Raw genomic sequence first — 17,828 nt, forward strand, 5'->3', positions numbered from 1 at the left:
CCCCCCCCCCCACCAAAGTTGTAAGTTCGTTTTTGACATAATGACTTGTACTTCTCATTGTTGCAATGGGTCCACCTGTATCCCTATGTAAATGTCAGTAGATATTTTACCAGTTTATTGACTGTTTCTTAGATAGAAACTCAAACTTTATTTTTCTCCCTCTCTTATTAAATAGGAGTTTTTTCCTTCACTGTTAAATTGTGTTCTTCTACGCCCCCTCACACACACACACTTTTAGTGTACTGGGAGCTAAACCAGAGTCTGCTACATACTGTACCATTGAATAACACTCTCAGGCCATGTTGACTTTACATAGAGACGGAATCTTGGTAAATTCTCAGGCTGGACTTGAGCTTGCGATCCTCCTGCCTCCAGAATAACTAGGATTACATACATGTTCCACATTTCTTGCAAATTGTTTTCTTAAAGTTCTTAACTTCAAACGAAAACTGTGATTTTGATTGTGAAGTAAACTTTCCTCCTGTTTACTTTAGTATTTAGAATATTTGTGGAGGCAAGATGATTTATTTTACTATTTTAAGATATGTATAACAAAATTTGCCACTTTAATCTTTTTGAGTGTACAGTTCAGTAGTGTTCAGTTCATGTCTTCACTGGCTCTCTTTTCTGTTTTTTCTTCACACCCATTAGGTATAAAGTGGTATCATTGTGGGTTTGATTTGTATTTCTCTAATGGAACTGTTATTTTTGTATATTTTGCTTCATTATTATATTATTTTTTTTTTGGGTCCAGTTGTGGGGCCTGAACTCTGGGCCTGGGCGCTGACCCTCAGCTCTTCAGCTCAAGGCTAGCACTCTACCACTTGAGCCACAGCACCACTTCCGGCTTTTTTCTTATGTGGTGTTGAGGAATCGAACCCAGGGCCTCGAGCATGCAAGGCAAGTGCTCTACCACTGAGCTACCTTCCCAGCCCCTGCTTCATTATTTTTAAAAGTATAATTTTACATTTATGAACCACATGTCAAAATGTAGAAAAATACTCTTTAGAGCCACGTGCTAATGGCACACCCCTGTAATCGTAGGTACTTGGATAGTTGAGACAGGGAGGTTCCTGGTTTGAAGGAAGCCTGAGCAAAGACAGCCTGTAAGCTGCCCTCTGTAATTAACTACCCAGACAGGAGATCAGCGCAAGTGGTAGAGCAATAGCTGTGAGTGAAAAAATTGGGCGAGAACACAAGGCCCTGAGTTCAAGCCCTAGTATTGGTCCCCACAAAGATATATTCTACTATAAGAAATGATTGGAGCTCCAGTTAACACAACTATTTGAGAGGATTGTATCTCCCTTTCTTCCCCTCCTTCCCTTTCCACACACACAAAAAAAAAAGTAGGGAGAGAATGCTGGCACTCTTGCACTGAGTTTACCGCCCTATCCCCCCTAGTTCAGCTGTTATTTGGAGTAATTACAGCAGTGTGACAATTTTGAAAAGTAGACTCTCTTAGGAAAATGTGATCTTAACTACCTTGTGAGAAAACATGGCATGGTCTGGGTTCAAGTGTATGTGACTTGGTTAAATGAGTTTATATCTACTTTTTAAATTTTTTTCTTGAGGAGGGCTAGACAGGGTCTCTCTGTGTAGCCCAGCTGGCCTCTAACTTCTGGTACCCCTGTCTCAGCCTCCAGAGTGCTGTAATTGTAGACATTGACCATCAGGTTAAATGGCTCAGAAACTGGACATTGACTGGTAAGGTCTGGGTACTCATTAAATGATTCTTTGTAGACAATCTTTATTTCTTGAATTTCTAGAAGATTATAAGGCTGAAGCTGAGCTCCCATGAATATCCAGGCTTTCCATACTGTTCATCATCCAACCAGTATGCAAGATTGGACAGGAGAACAAAATATCTTAAGTGGACCGATGTCTTTGGGAAGTTTAAGGTCCTTTGTTTGTGTCATTTACACAATTAAAAAATGGGTATATGTTATTAACTGTAGTTTTGTAAAATTGCAGTTGGTTCTTGAAAGTTGAGCTGATTTTGATATGAGTAATATATTGAAGTTCTGAGCAGAAGGGATGAGGATAAGGGGTGAGGTGTGATACAGGACTGTTTTCTTTTTCAGCTTAACTGGTTTGATAATAACAACATATAACATTACACTGCTTTCATTCTTTAATTCTTGAAAATTCTAAGACATGCATGATCTGATCCTCAAAGCATAAATTTGTAAAGTTGATTAAAGATTAGTCAAATCCAGTCAAAATTAGAATACCCAGTTGTTAAATGTCTTGCCTTTAATAATAAACTCACTGCTCAAACATCATGTAGTTTAGAGAGATTTTCCTAACAAAGTAATCCTTTTAGGCTGTCTCCAAACCAAAGGAATGAATGATAATTATGCAATAAGAGTATAAATATCCAGCCGGGTACTAGTGGCTCACACCTGTAATCCTAGCTACTCAGGAGGCAGAGATCTGAGAATCGCAGTTCAAAGCCAGCCTGGGCAGGAAAGTCCGTGAAACTCTTATCTCCAATAAACCACCAGAAAACCAGAAGTGGCGCTGTGGCTCAAGTGGTAGAGCTAGCCTTGAGCTGAAGAGCTGAGGAATAGCACCCAGGCCCAGAGTTCAAGCCCCAAGATTGACAAAAGAAAAGTATAAATATCCTTATTTGGGGGGATTAGAATGAAGTGTAGTGTACCATTTATTATATGTCCCTTTAATTTTGGTGCACTATTCTTTAGAATTGACCTCACTAGCAACTCTGAATAGCAACATGCTTTTTTTGAGTGTTCTAAGACAACCATATGGTTAAAAAAATAGCTAAAATATTACTGTCAAATGCAAATAAACATTAGCTAGTCTTTTACTTGTGGTTGTGACACTTATTTGGTCCCTAAACATTGCTATTAGGATCATTATTATAACCACTGTGGTTTATATTTGTGGGATTTATTGTCTCGTGGTGTGGATTAATGCAGGCCCTTCTTTATCCCCTAGAATGCCTTCGTTCATGATGATTTCATGCAAAGAAGTGAGACAGGTTTCATAGAACAAGCCCCAGTATCTCAGAATGGACTGACTGTGGCCCCTCACAGAGCTCAGCAAGAAGGTATGTTAACATTTATTGTGAGCTTAAAGCAGGGTACTGCTTACACTTCTTAGAGAAAACCACTGGTTCTAGATTCTGCTGCACAGCCAGTGCTCTAGGTACTGTCTGTACTCTGGCCCTGTCTCAGCACAGATGCATCTGTCCGATCTCAGAGACAGTTGTCTTTTTGCTTCTCTATCTTAAACCTGGTCATGTGTTTCCAGAGGATGAAGACTTTATCGTATTTCCAATGTATTTAAAATAATGTTTTATCTATAAAATGTGCTCAGTAACTACTGAAAAAATAAATCTTTTCAAAGTCTGCTGTAGGAGAGTGAATAAATAGCTGGCTAATCCATTTTTCCTGCAGTAATGCATTTCTTTTTTTTATTGTGAAAATACTGTACAGAGGGGTTACAATTACATGGGCAAGATAATGAGTACATTTCTTATCAAGCATTGTAGCCTCCTCCTTTGTTTCCCCTCCCCATCCCATCCTCCCCCTGCCCCCCAGCCAATTCCCTCCCACCCCACCCCCACCAAAGTTGTAAAGTTCGTTTTCGACATAACAACTTGTACATCTCATTGTTGCAATGGGTCCACCTGTATCCCTATTTAAACAATTTGTTTTTCCCCTTCCCTTCCACAAATTAAATAATGCATTTCTTAATAGGGTTGGGGTTGAGGAATGAAAGAACTTTGCCATCTAAAAAGACATGAGCTTGGAGCTTTCCCTCCCTTTGCATTTGGGGAGTCCATTAGCTGGTACTTAAAGAAAAGCAGAAACAGAAAATACAGGCTGTAGGAGAAAAGACATATTCTGTTAGAATAACTTAGAATTACATCAGTATATTTTCATTTAGTCCCTATAATAATCATTCTTGTGTTATATATTTCTCCTTAGAGGAAAAACCGGTCTGAATGTTTTTTGAGAAAAAAGGTTATCATTTCTTCCACTCCTGTCACAACAGCTATGCTACTTTAATCATAGATACTTCACAGTGCTTGTCAAACAAGTAATTTAAAACAGAGTTTGGTTTTAGATTAAAGCTTCTTTTGTTTTACAAATAAAAATATTCTAGAAAGCATAAGGACTAAATAAAAATGCTAAGGTTAACTTTAACTTAGTACTATAAATATTTTTTCTTAACATTCATAACTTTTTGCCGAGTGTGTAAGACATGCAGTTTAGCTTTAATTTAGGAGAGGGGAAGGTTCTCCTTCCTGTATTCTCCTAACTAGTGTGGGAGATAGCAGCACATTCTCACTGGAAGTCCAGGCTGAAGCTGTAGCCAGTTGTAATGTCATCATGGCCTTTTCTGCTAAGCTAAACTGAAATATATCCCTCCCACCCCCCACAAAAAAACCCTGGCCACTGATTTGCAAAGGTGACTTGCTTAATTTCTGAACACAATAAATTAGGTAAGTTTTTATTTAATAGCATCACTCTTTATTTCATTTACTGTAACAATTTTTAGACTGAGCAGACCTTTCCATCCCCACTTTGGCCTCTGAGGTGGCAGGCTTTTCATTTGACTTTTGAGATTTTCTTGTGCTTCCATTTCTGGCTGACAAAAGAAATAAATGGCCATAAAACAGGCCACCAAATACTTTTTGGCACAAAGACTGGTGTTTTATTCCTTTGACACTCCTGTTTTCCTGTATATTTCTGTTATATGCTTCATGCTTTTTCACTGCTACCTTCCATGTTATGTAACAATCTTTCTTCTCCGTGCTTTTTTGTCACTGTTAATTTTACTGTTTATTACTGTTGTTGTTGTTTTTTAAATCTATTTTAACTCCTTCTAAAGCCAAATGAATCTTGACATTTTCTTTCTCATTGTCTGCTCCCTAAATCTAACCATGACTTACCATTCTGTTGGTTACTTTCCTAACCTCTCTGCTGCTTGGATAAAGTGTTCACTGCTGTCAGCCTGCAGGGCCACTTCCCTGGCTGTAGAATAGATCCTCATCCTTCTCTTCAAACCGGATCAACAGTCTGTTTTTCTTAAGTCCTTCCAGTGTAATTGATAGACTAGCTGTTTTCACACTGGCTTTTAAAATTTTTGTTGTTTCCATGCTGGCCACTGGTGGGTGGTTTGGGCCTGTAACCCTAGCTGAGAGCAGAGGCTCAAAGCTAGCCCAGGCAGGAAAGTCTGTTTATCTCCAGTTAACCACCAAAAAGCCAGAAGTGGAGTTATGTGACCCTGAGCCCAGAAGCTGAGGGACAGCAACCAGGCTCGGAGTTTAATCCCCAGAGATGGCACAGGAAAAAAAAAAATTATTCTGGTGATACTTGAATGTAAAGTGAGTAGCTGGGAATTTGTACATTTGCTTACTTTATGAATATGTAGTTGAATTCAGAGTAATTAGTTTTTAACTTGGTGATACTTGTATCTACTCTTTTATCTATGGAAAATTCTTTTACATGGGCTGGGAAGGTGGCTCAGTGGTAGAGTGCTTGCCTTGCATGCCTGAGGCCCTGGGTTCGATTCCTCAGCACCACATAAGTAAAAAGAAAAAAGCCAGAAGTGGCGCCGTGGCTCAAGTGGTAGAGTGCTAGCCTTGAGCTGAAGAGCTGAGGGACAGCGCTCAGGCCCAGAGTTCAGGCCCCATGACTGGACCCAAAAAAAAAAAAAAAGAAAAAGAAAAATTCTTTTACAATAAACCTTCATATCTGATTACAATGTTCAGTTTGTTTTATAATTTACTGTTGTATGTTAAGGGTCACATTTGAGAAAAATTCACCTATTAATTGGAATTTTTGTCAACTTACTATAATACTTGAATTTTTTAAGTATATACAACTAGATATTATTGCCTATATCCACTGTGTATAAGTAATGGAATTACATTTAGTTAGCCTAAAGTACTGTTTTTGTAGAAAAGAAACAGCTGTCAAGTCATTCTAGAAAACTATCTTCAGAGCACATATGTTTTATTATTTGTCCTATGGTTTATGTTTGGTGTTAGTAAAGTGCTTGACAATACTTGGGCATTCAGCATGTACATTGCATATAGAAAAAGCAGCTTTTTGGGTGAGTGTCATATTGCTATATTAAATTCAGTTTATCATTTAAGGCCAGTAGTGAAATAGCTTAATTCCTAAGCATTTGTCAAATTATAGGATTAGCTTATATAACCAAAGTGTGTGTCTAATCTCTATAGTGCAAGTCAGCATGTATGTTTTGTCTTTCAGCTGTACACATTGAGAAGATAATGTTGAAAGGAGTGCAGAGAAAAAGGGCTGACAAATATTGGGAGTACACATTCAAAGTAAGCTATTCTCATCCACAAAAGGTCTCTCACCTGCTATGTTAAGTGATTTTGATCTTTGAAGAAACTTATGGCAAGTTTGAGAATTTAAAGGGGGAATTAACATATGCATATTCACACACTCATATATATATATATATACACATATAAGGCATATGTGTGTGTATATATATATATACATGTATGTTTTCCTGTGTCTGTATGTATGCAACATGTTTGTAATGAAGGAAATGTACTGTTTGAAGAATGGCACCATAGTTTGCCAAGTTTTTTAAAAAGAAGTCCTATCACATTAAAATTACTATAGCAATTTTATTAGAGGAGAAATAAGAGCCCTAGATATAGAAAAATAATTAAGATGAAGCACATATCTTTAAAAAGTAAAAGCAAGTATTTTCATACTTGTCAACTTACTGTAATATTTGATCATAGGCTTTGTCTTTCTGGCATTTTTCTTGCTGACATTCTTCTTCCTCTATTTCTCTGTGCTGTTTTGTTTTTTTGTTTTTTCTCTCTCTCTTTTCTGTGCTGTTTTTAGTCCCTGCTTTGTGGCCTCATCTTCTGATCTGTAATTGCTCTCTCTTGCTGCTGCCTGATTAACCAGAGCCCAGCTCTGCTTCTGTTATGACCAGGGAAAGACTCTTCCGGTCTCCTTTTTACCTGCTGACCATGATGTGCATTCCTTGCTCATGTCTTTTTGACCCTTCTCTTCTTGAGTTTCACTGATAAACCTTTTCCTTCTCTCCTTCTCCCCCCCCCATTTTGATATTTTATTTGATCTAATATATCTATTACCTGAAATGTAAGAAATATAAAAATGAAATTTTTGCAGGCTTCAGATCCTGATGTGTATTTTACACTTTGTTTTCTTAGCTCAGACCAAGCATTATTGACAAGCCCTTTTTCTTGTGGTTGTACTATACATACCTTGAAGTCATGTGGAATAAGACCACATTTCTCTACTGCTTCACCAGATTTTAGCTATACCTCTTTTCTGGAGTCATTTCTGGACCTCTTGACAGAATGTTTCCTCCTCCTAAGGTCTCTCCTTGTCATCTTTCAAAATCCTTCAAAATCTTCTTGTCAAAGCAGGCATCTTCAGTCTGCCTTCCCATCCGTGTCACCTGCTCAGTACATACATTGAATGAATATCAAAACTCTGGCTTCTATTCAGAAGTAGAAATATCTTTAGTTTTTCACTCCTAATCTCCATGTCTCACTTGTAAGCATGTTTTGCTCTTTGCCCTCAATGCTCAGGCTTGCTTGCCATTCCTTTGGCTGCTATTGCTCAAAGCTTGTTCCTTAAGACTTTACTGACCCTGTGCCCTAGAGCACAGCACAGTTAGTGTTGAGCACAAATGCTGCTTCCTCCTAGTACCTTTTTGACACGGTGGTTATACATGTTCTGTTCCATACTTGCTACCTATAAAGCACTAATTCCTGATGGTTTGGTTTTACCTGTCTCTGGCATTAGACTGCACTAGGACAATGGAAGTAACAGTTGTCTTTTCTTGTCCATTCCTGTATTTCCTGACACAGGAGAACAGTGCCTACTCCTTGAACATTTGAGCATTTAAAAGTTATTTAAGAAATGTGCCAGACAATCAAAAGAGTGTTGCTGGATAAAATTTCCTATGTGTTTTTAAGCGTATGATTACAGTATGAATAGTTGGTACGGCCTAGATATATTAGCATAGCTCAAAGAAGTCTATAGTAAACGTTATTAATGGTCCATAACCAAGTCCAGGAGGTAGAGCAGCACAGTGTAGGTTCCAGTTCTGGCTCTTCTGCTTAGTAGAGTTACACTAAAATCAGTTAACCACTTTTCGAGTATAGTTTTTTCTACCTCAATATAGAAGTAATACTTGCACCAAGCATCTTGCTAAGATTTTAAAGATGAAATTTCTAAAGAAACCAAAAATATATAAAATGGTAAGACCCTCTTTTAGGAGAAGTACATTCTCACTATTTTTTCTAAGAATTTATATTTAGCCAGGTATGGTGGTTTACACCTGTACTTGGAGGTTACTTTGGGCATTGAGATCAGGAGGAATGTAGTTCAAGGCCAGACCAAGCAAAAAGACTGGCCATGGTGGCACATGCTTGTTATCCCAGGGAAGCATAAATAGAAGGATCACAATGTGGCATGGCCCATGCCACAACATGACCCTATTTGAACAAGAACAAAGGGGAAAAAAGGGCTAATGGGGCATGGGTTAAATGGTAGAATAGTTTTTAGCAAGATCCAGGCCCTGAGTTCAAATCTCAGTACTGTTTTTTTCCCTAATGAAAGGAATACTATTTAACAAGTTTCAAGAGCTTGTACCTTTATCTTTGGAGGCTTGGATCCACACGGTCATTTTAGAGTCATAATATTACCAAGCAAAAAAGTAAGACTTAAAAAAATTATTTTCTGAAAAACTAAAATGTAGTCACAGTATAGGAATGCTTTTTAAAAATATGTGCAGTTTAAAGGGATTCATTAGAAAACTTTTTGAGTAAACTGTTACTATACAATTAAACAACTGAAGAAATAACAATGTTAGGTAAACTTTATAATTGTTACTCTAAATAAAATTTAAGTTTTTGTCTTACACATGGCTTTTATTTTTTTAAGCCTGTTCCTGTCTAGCAATAACCATGCAATATGTGTTTTTTTTAAATCAGGTAAATTGGTCTGATCTTTCAGTCACAACAGTAACAAAAACCCATCAAGAACTACAAGAATTTCTACTGAAGGTAAAAGTACAGATTTTTTTTATTAAAATGATTTTTCCATAATATAAACATTCTAAAAACTCAGTGTTAAGAAAAAAAATTAAGAAAATGAAAATACAGGTAAATTTTAGCTTCAGACTCTTTAAGTTGTAGAGCACACAATGTTATTAAAACCTAAATTAGCTTTTGTTAACATCATAAGGAAATACGGAGCATCTTTTGTTGTTGTTACTGCTTTCTCTTTGCTACAAAGATGTGCACTGTTGGTGGCTGCCTCTGAGGGTACTCCCCCAGGTGTATCTGTAAAAATGAGATAAGACTTGTCCCGTGCTCCCTGTCTGGCCTTCCCTTGAATCTTGCTCTGTTCTTTCTCATTTGAGTTCCAGCTCCTTCTCCCCCATATTACAGAATCTTAAAACCACTGGGAATAAGCTGTTAGAAACATCCTACTCAGGTTTGCAGAGGTAAAAGCTATCTAAATACACTTTGTTAAAACCCTTGCCTTAAAAAAAATTAGATTTTATTGACAAGCATATGGGTAGAAATCAATATTAAAAGGAAACTGACCAATAAATTACTTTTTCTTAGTAAGCCAATATTTTAAAGTTTAATGTTAGTAAGTCCAAAAATGTGAAACACTCCTCATTCAGTTGCCAGCCTCTGAATGAAAGTGTAATTATTTCACTCATAGCACCTGAAGTGTCCAGGCCAGTGGTATTTTTGTGTGGTTTCGGCTTTTGTCAGGACCACGGTTTGAACTTGGGGTCGTGTGGTTGCTAGGCCAACACTCTACCACCCCTGCTTTCTAGCTCTCAGTTCTGGTTTTTAAGTTGTCTACTTATCATCATAAGTATATTCTATTCAATCTGTATATTGTCTGTATATTCTAAATCAATACTGTTTTTGCCCATCCACAGAGCTTTGAGTAGCACAGTAGAGGCTGGTTCTCTTACACAGTTCAATTCAGCTGGATTTCTTTTTAGTCTTTTTGGATTAAGTAACACCCAGGGGTGACATAGTAATTCTATTTTTCTGTAGCTTATTTTAAACTTAGCTGTCTTAGAGCAAGGACTCTTTCACCTATTGAAGTTAGTACCTGCCTGCTTGCTTCTAGTTACAGAGGTCATGACCAACAGTCCCAGAAGCTTGGTGAGGAAGCTAACACTGGCATTTCCTGGACTTAGTTGTGGGAATGGTCAGAAGAGACTTATGGTGGACCAGGCACCATCAATGAGGGTAGTGCCCCATTGGAGACAGCTTCTGGCTGGCATGATGATGGCTGCTCTACTTCTCCCCTACATTACCTGTTAAATCTTTTCTGCTTGTGTCTAACTCATCTGTCTCTTGATATTAAAGTTCTATCAGATTTTATGGGCAGGAAATCATGAACAAAACCATTTGGTTTAGGAAACCATGTGCTCTTATTTCTTCTCTCATTTTTTCCATGTCACAGGTCTAATGGTGATGGGTTACATGAGGTACAGAGATAAAGGGTGAAAAACAGTCTTGGGGGGACTCCCACATTGCCATTTGTGAAAGCAAAGTTGTTTCATGCAGTCTGCATGAACATGGGGGAGCGTAACACACCCCAGTTCAGACCCTGGCTCCTTTCTCCTTACTTGTTTCCCTCCCTTAAGCTTAGGTATTGTCTTGACATTATTTTTTCTGTCAGACAATTTTTCTAAACACTGAATGCTTAAGAAAAAAAAAGCACCAAATAAGGAATTTTCTCAATTATGGCTAATTAGCAATTCCCCCCCCCCTTAGCCAACATTCGTTTATAATATTTTTCTAAAACAGTACAAATGTCTCTTAGTTACATAAATAATATATAACATATATTCTTAAAATGAATTGCCTCTTTGTAGCCTTCAAACTCGCTGTTATCTTTACCTCCCTTCTTTTTAATGCCATTTTCAAAAATTCAAAAGCAGAACTTTCCTTTTGATAACCTGTACATTTAAATTTCCTTTAAGTTAGGTTGATGCTGTTGAACTGAACTTGAGGTCAGGGCTTGAGGTCAGGATTACCAAATTCTCTGTTTTCTCCCCTGGAAATAGTAGCTTCTGTCTTCCTCATCATGGTCTGTTCCCCAGTTTTTTTTCTTCTTACCACAGCATTATCAGCTCTGTGCTGGTTTGGTTTTCCTCTCTTCCTTTGCTGCTGTATCCACAGTACCTACAACAACATGTGGGATCAGAGCAGAAGTTTGAATATTTGTTGACTGGATAAATGAAAAAAGTATCAAAATGAATTATAGTGAGGGTTTGTAAGTGACTATGCATTAGGCTGTGGATTTAGAGCTGTTTTTTTTTGGGGGGGGGGAGAGTGGGAGTGGTTTCCTTCTTAGCTAATATCCTTTCTTTAGGACTGGATATAGGCTCTGGAATTTCAGGTAAAAAACACTTGAAAAATAAATCAAGCTGCAGTACCAATGATTTCATGCCCACATTCTGCCTAGTAATATAAGCAGTTCATTGACTTGGTAAAAATTTATGTAGTCGTTGTCTTCATTGTCTAGAACAAATGATTTGATAATTCAAATAGACTTTTCCACAAATATGATTTTCTTTGTCTGTGTACAAATGCTTAATAGAGATTGTATATTAAATTGGTGATATAATAAAGATGTAGGATCAGAGGTTCTCTGTTTGAAAAATGTGTCAGTCTAGAACTTGTTTCTCTCTGTTAGTGGTTAGAGAACAGGATTTCCACAGTTGGTGTATGTTTGGATATCACAGAGCTCTCAATCTTCCTGCATTAAGTCATGAGCCACACACTGATAGAGCATCTTAAAATTAGTAATATTTTATCCTTTCTTTGCTGGATTTTCCATTTAATTACACAGAATGCTTTACAAAAGATATTAATTATGGATTGTTGAAATTAAAACTATATAAATCACTTCATGTAAATTTTTATATTCCTAGGGCTCTTTGGGTTATGTTAATGAAGTTAATTTTAATTACTTTCAATTTTAGTGGAAGTAACTAATTCAGAAATTAGTACAAAAAGTCAAATTTAAACTTGGAATTTTTGAAAAACTTGAAAAATTAACTTTGCAACTAGCAGATTTTTGTTTGTTTGTTTTGTCTGCCATGGGGCTTGAACTCTGGGTCTTAGTGCTGTCCCTCAGCTCTTCAGCTCAAGGTGAACACTCTACCACTTCCAGTTTTCTGTTGGTTAATTGGAGATAAGAGTCTCAGGACTTTCTTGCCTGGGCTGGCTTTGCACTGTGATCCTCAGATCTCAGCCTCCCTAGTAGCTAGGATTACAGGTGTGAGCCACCGGTACCCGACCTACTAGCAAGTTTTTAAAGTAAACAATTTAAATAAAATGACAAGATTTGAGTTTTAATTTTTTTTTGGCCAAGCAATGCTTTTTTTTATTTATGATTTCTAGCTTCCAGGGCACCTTCAATGAATTGAAGAAAACTTCTTTGATTAGTATTGTTGATGTAAATAAGATAGTTTCATCTGGCTTTTCATGCCTCTCAGTCCATTATGTAATGCATTGGTAGTCCGTGACGTAGCCTGAGATTACAATTTGAAACTGGAATTTCAAAGATGGTAATTATAGAGGAGAGATAACACCTTTCAGAATACTATTTTAGAATTGAAATAATACCAGCTGTGCTGTACAAAATTTTCAGCCTAACTCAGAATATAATGTGACATGTGAGCTACATGCAAGTGTGTCCCAAAAGCATATGCCCCAGACACTTGTGCCCCAGAAGCTGGCACTTTGGCAAGCTCCACAATATGACCTAAAGGAGATGCCATGTTCCCTAGGGGAAACTTAGGTGACAGGCCTCTGGGTTGAAGTGTTGGGAAAAAAGCTGCTTTGGTATGATAAGTGAAAAGGAAACCTTTTACTTTATGGCCTATATTATTATTGTTTTGTATTTCATTTTCATTTTATGCATCTTATATATAATAGTAAGGAGAAATGTAACTTGGGATGTTTGTGTCTTTCTAGCTTCCAAAGGAATTGTCTTCAGAGACTTTTGACAAAACCATCTTAAGAGCCCTGAATCAGGGTTCCTTAAAAAGGGAGGAGCGGCGACACCCTGACCTGGAGCCCATACTGAGGTAACAGCCTTCCTAATGCAAACACAGCAGCTGGCAGCTGGCTGCAGGTGCTTAATCTCCAGAGATTCTTTCTCTGGAGAATTTTTGAAATGGATCTTTTCCATTGTGCTCACAGTAAAAAGCACCATGCTTTCTCATTTGTATCATTCAGTTCTCTAACATAATAAAATTTTATTGCTTCTAAAAATGTGAAAATATTGAGTAAAAACTTACTGTTTTCTCCATAAAATATTTATCAGGAAATGTTCTAAGTTGTTAAATAGGTTGCGGGATAGGAAGTGAGGGGAAACAACCCTTCCCAAGCACCTGCTCCTACCATTTGCTCTCCTGGAGACCAATATAAGTTAAGGTCAGCATCTTTGTCCTCGTTAGATTGTTGAACTATTGGACAGGATGGGTGTAGGCGAGAGGAAAACTAAATACAATGCCATAGGCACATAGGCCTTTCTCCCAGAGCCTCCCAATGTACCTGTAGAGAGAGGAAGAGATGGAAGATACAGGTGAGAGTGGTGTTTCATGGACAAGGTCCCTTTCCCCGCAGGGACCTTGATGATGGGAACTTGAAGGATGTTTTGACTAATGGCTTATATGTTCTCTCAAGTAAAAGATCTGCATAAAAATGGATGAATTAAGGAGGTTCAAATGCTTGAAGTAGAAAAGACTTAAAGCCATGTATGGGGACCTGCAGAACAGCCAGTGAAAGAGGCCTAGTAAGCTGGACAAAGGGTAGCTTTTTCGCTGTAGTCAGTATATACAGTATCAATCTGACCTGTTTTATGCATTTAAAAATTTTTCTAACAATTCCAGTCCAAATATAAGGAAAGAAGGTTGGGGCTTTCTTACATAGGACCACAGGACAGAAGCCAGAGGAATTTAGAATGACTGTTTAGTTTTAAATAAATGATGGACAGTCAATCTAAGCTGGACTGGAAGTGTGAAGTAGATGAATCTGAGCCAAAGTGTCTGGAAAACAAGTGTCCTAGGAGTATTTAGAGCAGAAGAGTCATTGGGGTTAGAATGTTCAAGACCAATCTGGGTAATAACAGTGAGAACATGTCTCAAAAAGCAGATTTTTAGTGGTAGCCAAAGTATAAATGCAAACAAGGAAGCATAAGGTTTATTACAAATATGAAAGGTTTTTCCTAGAAAACATTAAAAAACAAAGTTGAATGCTAAAGATAAAACAAACTCTGCATAAAGTAAAATAAGAAAATACACAGTAAATAAACAAGTACCTAGGGAAAAGTACTTGAAATTCTTTCTTTCTTTAAAAACGAACTCCTACTCGGCACTGGTGTCTCATGCCTGTAATCCTAGTTACTTAGGAGGCTGAAATCTGAGGATCTTGGCTTGAAGCTAGCCAGGGCAGGAAAGTGAGACTGGTATGTCCAATTAACCACTAAAAAAAGCTAGAAGTGGAGCTGTGACTCAAGTGATAGAGTGCTAGCCTTGAGCAAAAAAGGCTCAGGGACAGGGTCTAGGCCCTGAGTTCAAGTCCTAGGACTAGCACACAAGCATGCTCACACACTGGCGCGCGCACACACACACATACACACACACACACACACACACTGGCACGCGCGCGCACGCGCACACACACACACACACACACACACACACACACTAAGATATTAGTTTCACTGGCAGCAGCTAGACTTGGAAATTTGAAATGAGTCTCATGACTATCCTAATGGAGTGGCCAGGTTTCCAGAAAACAGAGATTGCAACAGATAGAGAGATGTGAGCCCATATATAATCATAGTCATGTTAAACTGCAAAGTATATCAATGCCAGGGTAATGGACATAGAAGAGGCACGACTTACATCTTAACACAGGGCCCACTTCCTAACACATGCTGTCATTTCTGGCTCATGGTTTGGCAGCCAAAGACCAAGCAGTTGTCAAACTAAACTGAATGGTGGAGAATCTGTTAAAGAGTGCACAGTACTGGCCAGCAGATGACCGAGAGATTCTGTTTAAAGAAACTGGATTTAGTGTGAAGCTCATTTGAGGATGTGAAGTCATACTACAAAATATATCTACTACAATTAGAAAATATCAGTAGTGGTGATTTCAGAACAGTATCTCACTTTCATTATAATACCTGGCCAGATTTTGGAGTACCTGGATCACCAGCTTCATTTCTCAGTTTCTTGTTTAAAATAAGAGTATCTGGCTCCTTGAACCCTGACCACAGGCCTGCAGTGATTCACTGTAGTGCACGCATTGGGCACTCCCTTACCTTCTCTGGGGTACACGTATGTCTACCTGTGGGTCCTCTGATAGTAAGCATAAATTGGTAAAACTTGTACAGAAAGCCATTTGGCAGTACAAAAGTTAAATACTGATCATGTATGAATAGGAATACTTTTAGTTACTCATCTTACATGCTAAGATGAATGTTGAAGAATATTTACTGTACTATATTTTGACTAGAAAAGCAAGTAAATGTTGATACACACTTGATTACAAAGAAGTCTCTAGAAAAAACAAAAGGGCTTTATTTATGTCATAGAATAGTATAGGGCTTGTCTCTATGGAAAAGAAGGAGTTAGAGAGTAGTAAAGAGACTTGGCTTTTATTTTGTAACTTGAGTTTGCGCCACGTATATTCTCCATTTACTTTTTAAAAAATTAAAAGATTGTATTAAACACTTTAGAATTTATTTTGTTGTTCTATATGATGTTGGACCCTCAATTGACTTATATTTCAAACAGTGAAATAGTTCTTTCTCACATTATTGATTTATTTATCAGATATTCCTAAATTATGCTAGAATATGTGACTTTAGACGTCAAATTCTGCCAGTCTGTTTTTCCTGCTTAAGGATCACATTTCACTTACTAGAGTTTTCTAGTTTATTAATGACTGATAAATAAATCTGGTCTTTCCTGTTTTTGGTTCTGTTTCCAAAATACTCTGATAATGTTCCCAGGTATTCTCCAGTTTAGATGGGTAATTTAAAACTAAATACATACGCACATGAGGAGTTCCAGTGACTACTGTCTTTGAATGATTGTCATGTTAAAAGAATCATGGCTGGCTCTTGTACTCTTTCTACCTTCCCTCCTGAATAGTTAAGTCCTAAAACTAATACAGGGGCAAAACAAGACACGCAGCAGCCTCATGATGAATTAATGGAGAGCCCAGTGGGGTTGGAGAATGGACAAAGAAGACACTCAAAAAAGACGTTACAATTATTTGACCAATTGGTCAAAAGAATGAAATACTAGATCTTTGCCAGAACTGGAACCTTACCATTAAAAATCTATTTAGTAAATGATCATGAGTGAGTTCTGTTGTATTTTACTTGCTTCTTCCTATAGGAATTACATATGAAATATTCTTTAGGAGGAAAAACACTTTTTTCTGTACTTATTAAAAAGTCCCTTAAGTCTTCTTTATAATCTAAACTGCAATTTTGAGGGTGTATATACATGAAATTAATAAAAGCTTTTGTGTTTTATTTTAATGTGCAGGCAGCTATTTTCAACATCATCCCAAGCTTTTCTACAGAGTCAGAAAGTACACAGCTTTTTCCGGTCCATGTCGTCAGACTCTCTACACAATCTCAGTAAGCATGCTCTGTTCACCTGTGGAAGTCTCGGAGTTTTTCCTTTGCTTAGTGATCTTTTGCTGTGTCATCTTATAATTAAAAAGTTAACCAGTTTCAATTAAAAGACCTCATGACATATTAAGAAATAGGAAATACAAAATATTAAGTATATTTGTCATTATTTAAATGAATTTTATACAGTGATACCTCACCTATTGCTGGAGTTACATTCCAGAGACCCCTGTGATAGGTGAAAATCCGTGAAGTAGTAATAAGTGAACTGTGTATATATAGTGAGGGACGACTATATAACACTGCTCCTTCATGAATTTTCACCTATCATAGGGGTCTCTGGAATGTAACTCCTGTAGTAGGTGAGGGATGAGGTATCTCTATTTACATTTTTCTTTTTTACAAAAAAACTTCAATACAGGAAGCCTTAATAAGGGAACTGTGATAGAGCAAGGTTTGACTGTACTGAAAGTTTCAAGATAGTAATGTATAAAAGCTCACGTAACAGGGCAGACTAAGAATCTCTGACACTCCAGGTCATGCTTAGTCTTTCAGTTTAGTTCCTTGGCAGTGCTGGCATACAGAGTTGGAGATGTGATGATGCTGGTGTGATCTACCCTGCCTTCTTCCTGGGTCACCTAGTCATGTGCATTTCCAATTATTTAAAGGCCAATCCATGCTGGACAAGGGAATGTCTTTTTATCCCTTGTGCATTATTTCATACATGAGCAAGTTATCTGCAAATCCCTGTTTTTTTGTGTTGTTTTTTGTCAGTCATGGGGCTGACAAAAAGGACCTAGATGCTGTCTCTGAGCTTTTTTGTTCAAGACTAGCTCTCTGCTACTTTGAGCATAGCTCCACTTCTGGTTTTCTGGTGGCTAATTGGAGATAAGAATCTCAGGGACTTTCTTACCCCAGCTGATTTTGAGCTACAGTGCTCAGATCTCAGCCTCCAAAGTAGCTAGGATTACAGGCATGAGCCACTCAACCTTCCTGCTCTAAATTCAGATGCTAGTTCTTAATCTGTCATGCTCCAGGACTAGCACAGGGACAAATTTGATTGCAAATAACATGTTAAAAACTTGAAAAGTTTGATAAGTCAAGCCTGTCTTTGAGCTTGCTTTC

At 37.6% G+C, this 17,828-nt stretch overlaps 1 protein-coding gene and 1 pseudogene across 1 annotated transcript in view; both read left to right on the forward strand.

Moving 5' to 3' along the window:
• Zcchc2 (zinc finger, CCHC domain containing 2) overlaps nt 1-17,828 on the forward strand; it is a 49,701-nt gene that overhangs the window by 12,137 nt on the left and 19,736 nt on the right. Inside the window, 5 exon segments of the mRNA XM_013019017.1 lie at nt 2,959-3,070; nt 6,249-6,325; nt 8,993-9,064; nt 13,022-13,134; nt 16,615-16,709. Coding sequence (XP_012874471.1) covers nt 2,959-3,070; nt 6,249-6,325; nt 8,993-9,064; nt 13,022-13,134; nt 16,615-16,709 — 469 coding nt within the window.
• On the forward strand, nt 13,809-15,438 carry LOC105987574 (annotated as a pseudogene).

The sequence above is a fragment of the Dipodomys ordii genome, unplaced genomic scaffold (assembly GCF_000151885.1).
Source record: "Dipodomys ordii isolate 6190 unplaced genomic scaffold, Dord_2.0 Scaffold43, whole genome shotgun sequence".
NCBI lineage: Eukaryota > Metazoa > Chordata > Mammalia > Rodentia > Heteromyidae > Dipodomys > Dipodomys ordii.